Genomic DNA, 6,021 nt, shown 5'->3' with positions numbered 1-6,021 from the left:
TTAGGCATATGAGGCCACTGCATAGAGGATCTGTATTGCCATGGAAAAACAGGGCACTTGTCCGATGATGTAGGCCAGCGCCCGTGTGGGTGCCCGCATGGCAAACAGGTAGGCCACACTGTGCAGAGTTCTGGCAAGGAAAAAGACCAGGAAATGTAGCCGGGCCACGGCCAAAGAGGGTCCAGTAAGGCAGTAGACGGCTCCCACGAACAGGAAAGGAACAATATTCTCTATGTCGTTACGGTGAGCCCTGCATGGGGAACAAAATACAGTCAGTCACCCTGTTATCTACACTGTAAAGTCCTGAGTGACAATTTAACTCTGAGAGTGTAGAAATGGAACCAATTGGATCTGTAAGGGATGCAGTCACACCGAACTTTGATTCTGCATAGGCATTATTAAGCAGAATTAATCTCCGCCTACCATTAAAGGTCCATTTGGTGAGTTCACAGAAAAATCTTCGGTACTGAGTGTAGAAATGTGAACAAACACATTTGTTTTTCTTTTTTTTCCCCGGGTGCAAACCCATCATTTTAAGTTTAAAAAGCACATACACAGGTATGCCCCCCCCCACACACACACACACGTGTACACACACAGACATGCAACCAAACCCTAAATCCAAGGCCTAACTCAAAGGATAGTCCCCTAAATTGAGGATTGAAAAAATGTCCCGGCTTTCTGGTCAAATGTCATCATTCCCACCACTTTGCTATTCTTGTTTTCTTGTTCAATAATGTCTTTTCCACATAAAACTGGGAAACGCATTGACACACATCTGGTTTTCATAGAGCATTTCTCAATCGCCCCCTCACTTTCCCCAACACTTTCCCTAACCCTAACCCTTTCTGGGAAAATGAAGAATGCCCACAAACATTACCTGCTCTTATTATTACAACCTTTCCAGGAATTGTAATGATGCAAGTCATTAAAACCCTGCATTGTATGAAGATTATTCTGTCTTTGAGTCATGACAGATGATCCACCTTAAGTCAAACAGACTTAAGGTGGATCATGAACTTTCCTCTGAAGGGATGTTGTGTCGGTGTAAGTACAGAAAGTACACTAGTACAGTATACAGGGGGAAACTACTGGATTGCATTCCATGCTACGGACATGACATCAGTAGCTACTGAGCCTCAAAGGAAGGGGAATGATTAATTATACAGGTTACCCAACATTCCCTTTCACCAAAAAGCGTGACTTTTCATTATGAGTCACCTAAAATGCAATTTCCTGTAAAAATTTAACTTTCAATTAAATTATCCGGAGAGCCTCATAGGTTTGCCCGCTGCCTAATGAGGCTGTGTTTTCTTTCAAGCTGCAGACCTCGGCCCCTGTACTGTAGCTGCTTCTGGGAATGCCTGACTAATCAGAATCTGTGGATGTCATAGAACCTCACGCCCCCCACCCACCCGTTTCCTGTACAACCACAAGGGAAACTTAGAATGAAATGTTATTTTAGGAGCCCTGCACTGGAAGAAAGAAATTCAACAAAACCACCCGCACGCGGCACATCAGAGCATCGGTAGAGTTAGAAAGGGATGTGATTATATCTACCCTGGGCCCTGAATGTCGTAACATTCACTGATTGGGTTTGATTTGTGATGCTAGATAATTGTGTGGGAGTGAACAAATGTTTCCTGTCATTAAAAGATATAAAATATGGGTCTTGGAGGGTGATGAGAGGATTATACAATTGATAGTGTTGGGAAAGCTGCTGACTGTCCTCAGCACCACAGATCATTTCCTGGCAAGTTAAAACAAAACAGGCTTTCAACCTCAGTGGTCAGTGATTCTCAACCTGTGGGCCAGGACTAGGGATGGCCAAATGGAGATTTTTTCTTAACCGATAACCGAAAGGCCTTATCAGTTAATTAACCGTTAACCGTTAAGGAAATGTGTTCAAAAATGCGCTATTTTTGCGATTTAAAAAGGGAAAATACACCCGTTTTTCCCCATAATAAAGTGCCATATTTACACATTACAAACAATAAAACTAGGAGAAACAAGAATACAAATGTTTTCTAAGAGAAATGTGTTTTTTCAAAGAAACCGTGGGATTGAAATGATCAATCTGTAATGTGATGCGCTTTCGCCAGGCAGTGACGTGCGCACATACAGCAAAGGGGGCTGGAGCCCTTAACTTTTATCAACAGAATTGTCCACCAAAAGGCCCTTCAGCCCATGCCTCTCTAACATTCTGTGCACTGACTGCACTCCCTGGCTATCGCCTAACAAAACATCCGCAGCGAGATGCTCGCATGTAGAGCAATAACTTTCAATCGTATGGCTTTTGGAATGGTTGAATCGGCTAAACGTGATGTCAATTTCATTCATTTTCTTCTCTCTCGGCCGTGTTTTGTGTGTGCTGATGCAGCGATCATTGAATTTGCGACTCTGAGCCGTGTTATTTTCGCATATCCTACTCTGTAACCAAGACGACTTTAGCGTTCCTCACGTCGTCAACATGTAACATTAGAACGTTGTGTTTTAAGCTCTTCTTAACGAGATTCAAGGTGACGGGGGTCTGTTTTGTAAAATCCAATCGACGACGGAGCATTTGTTGAATAAGTCAGCGTGTACGACTCCAAAATCAAGCAGCGTCGCAGCCTCGCAGTTGCGTGAATGGATGTTACACAGACATTGGTGTCCCAGAAATGTGTGACTACAGGCTACAGCGCGTATATAGTTGCATGGTTGATGACTTGATGTTGCGTATATATTGGTGTACGGGGCTTTTGGTGTGACACATGGGTTGATTTCCTTTTTCTTTTCTTTCTTATCGGTCAAAATTGACCGTTAGTGCTTACCGGTAACCAATTTCTTATCGGTTTAACGGTAACGGTTAGCCGTTGGCCATCCCTAGCCAGGACCCCCAGGGGGGTCCCCACATGATTTTGAGATGTCCCCAGAGGACAGTGAAGTGGCAATTTAAAGAGGTGCAGTTTTGTATTTATTTCTGTTTTGTATGTGTCTATGGAGTTTAGACATTACTCTAGTAGACCCCCAGGTGTTATAATGTGCAGATTTGTCTTCCCTGTGTATTTTTGGTTACTTCCTGAAAGCTGAAAAACACAGATTAACACATTGGGTGCCCCAAGATTGAGCCCCATTTATCCCCTCTCGATGCCCAGACCCACCACCATTGTATTGAATACGGCCCTGCTGCGTCAATGCATGCGTCATGACGTCACTTGGTCACATGACCGCAGACAGGATCTTGTTGTGTAACATACTGTATGGGCCAGTGTTGATCATAGCTGTTCATTGCCGATCAAAAGTTGGACATTTTGCCGCAGCCTGCCACAGTTTTAGCCATAAAACAAACATCAGAGCTAAAGGGCGTTAAAGATGGGGAAATGCATTGGATTATATGGAGAAAAACGGCTGCGCGATGCTCTCAGCGTCGATTCGAAGCAACCCGCGGTGAATGGGCTACATCCCCGCGTAGCCCCGACCTTACGGTGAGATTTAAAGTTGTTACTGTAAATACAGTAAACGCGGCGTGGGCCTCCAGCGACATCAAAGAGTTTGACGTGTGGGCACCCGCTGAGTTAAATGACATCATAAACCCATCCCCTCCCCTTTTACCATTCACCCAACACTGTGGGTGTGGCTAACCTCAGCTGGGTCACCACCCACCATACAACCAGGCATACTTAATGAACTGGTGGGTGTGGCCACATAAAAACCAAATTTTAACACTTTCTGTACACTTAAAAAAAAATCTATAGATCTGCTATTTTCACAACATTTAACTGTGGAACAGATTCAAATTAGATTCAAATTAAATGTTATGCCCCAACTCCTACAACTGCTTGCATGGCCTGAAAGGTTTGCGAACCATTGCTGTATGTGAACAACCATTTAAACATTTACATTTTAAACCCAGCTAGGGTACCCCAGGGGGCTATACTTGATCGACATGCTCACACCGTGAGCTTGTAGATCGTCTAGTTTCACAGAATGTCAACCATGTGGGTGAACATGCATTTATTCAATCTGATAACACTAGTGTAGGTAAACAACCATCCTTATCTTCATATAATTGGTCATTGCTAATGCTCATTATAGTGACTGTCTATTGCAAACAAACATGCCACTCGGCTGGGCACAGGCGACAGGGAAACCCGTTTTTGACGCGTTCTTCAATCAACAAATAACTGAATGTCCAAACCAAAGAACTGCTGTTGGGTGAGGATCACAGCTGACTGTTACGGTAACCGGAATGCTCGCCCTAAATATCTTTCCACCAACCTCACGCTGATTGCTTGGTGGGGCGGTTCTTGTATTCTTGCATTTGTTTTACTGAGGATAAGACAGGGTTAGGTTTTGGCACAGTATATGCGCGTGACATCATCATCGTACCCGGACGTTATTAGGAAACACCTACTGAGTGGCAAAAACCTACTTTCTGGCCTTGACAGCCCATACATACAAACAGAAAAGTCCTATCTGATTGCATTAAACAACTTTAAACAATGTTAAACTCACTTTGCCACTCGATTCTCCATTCACTTTATGCATGCATGCACATGCCCTCTATATGGTTAGGTTTAACCGCTTAGGCATGGTTTACCACGGTTACGTTTTTTGGAATAGGCCTACCAGGTAGAGAACGTTCTACCACTCCACCGGATAGACGCCCGAGGCGACTGTATTTTGGGGCGAGCATTCTGGCATTCATTGTTTTACGGCATCCCCCCCCCCCCCCCCCGTTTTACAGCCCCCCCCCCCCCCAAGGTCAACCCGCCCACAACCAGCGTGTGTTTTTCTTTTTTTCCTTTATGCAAGAATGGCTTCTCTTTAAGCATGCTAATTTTATAGGATGAGAAATTCTACTACTTTCCATTAGCTTAGAATCCCCATTGATGATGTCATTGGTAGACATGTTTCGAGTAGACCTATCAATGCATTGATAAGTTGTACTATGTACAATAAGTATTACTATTTGTGTTATGATGTGACACTTATGTAGCATTGACTGTTCTTGATACTTTTTTTGTTTAGTTTTTTTTAACATACGTTAAGGACTGTTCTGCATTGTTGATTCGTCTTTTTTGTTGCTTTGTTTTTTTCCCTGCAAGTAGGCCTACTTTTTTCTTTTCATACTTGTAATATTAACTGCTGTGCTGCCTCTGGGCGACTGATTTCCCCCTTGGGATAAGGTATCTATCTATCTATCTATCTATCTATCTATCTATCTATCTACGGTATCTATCTATCCATCTACAGAAATGCATTGATGAGGACCAGTTATATGAAGATGAAGGAAATGGGTGTAGTACCCCTTTACTTAATTTCTTTGTTATTGTTGAATTTTGCAAAATAAAAAAAGAATAGGCCTACACATTCACAATCCAAAAGTTCCATAAGTTTAGGTAGACCTATAGGACAGGTTACAAAAGATGAAACACAGCAACAAAACATACAAGTGTGTATCACACACACACACACACACACACACACACCTTTAGAGCGTTTCTCCTTTTTGCCTAAATAATAGGCTACTTAATAATAATAGGCTAATCATAAATACTTTTTACACAAATGCAAACGTTTTGATGACTGTAGCAATTTCACACTCGAATATAAAGTAGCCAGCCTATTGAATAATTCCTCACCTTAGGCAACGTTCCACGGTTGGATCCTCTCTGCAGAACTGAAGACCCCCATGTCTGACTGCATCCTCACTCCTCAGGGTTGGCGAATGCCTTCGAACCAAGAATGGGTAAGGAAAATAGTCATAATACTCTCTCTTAAAGGAAATTGCGTGCGTTGCTGTCTTGTTTATCATAAGCGTCTAATGTTTTTAAACACTTCTACAAACGATGAATATAGGTCTTAAGTGGGTATGGGTAAATGATGGATATGTCACTCACCTTTTTTCGAAGCCTCACTTGTCCTGTTATTATTGCTATGATGTACATCTTTATTACAAGAAGTATAGCATAGAAAATAAAACACGAGCAAACATCATCATATATCATGATTGTTTTTGTGTTGCTTTAAATGCCC

At 42.5% G+C, this 6,021-nt stretch overlaps 1 protein-coding gene across 1 annotated transcript; it reads right to left on the bottom strand.

Moving 5' to 3' along the window:
- ptges (prostaglandin E synthase) lies at positions 1-6,021 on the bottom strand (the record flags this gene model as incomplete). The annotated part of the gene is given in 4 exon segments (XM_080743849.1): positions 1-250; positions 5,628-5,701; positions 5,703-5,717; positions 5,886-6,021. Coding segments are annotated over 4 exon segments (447 nt in total). The 5' UTR covers positions 5,994-6,021.

Source organism: Nannobrachium achirus (genome assembly GCF_963921795.1).
Source record: "Nannobrachium achirus genome assembly, chromosome: 15".
Lineage (NCBI taxonomy): Eukaryota > Metazoa > Chordata > Actinopteri > Myctophiformes > Myctophidae > Nannobrachium > Nannobrachium achirus.
The sequence above is the reverse complement of the archived record's forward strand: the minus strand, read 5'-3'. Positions and strand labels throughout refer to the sequence as shown.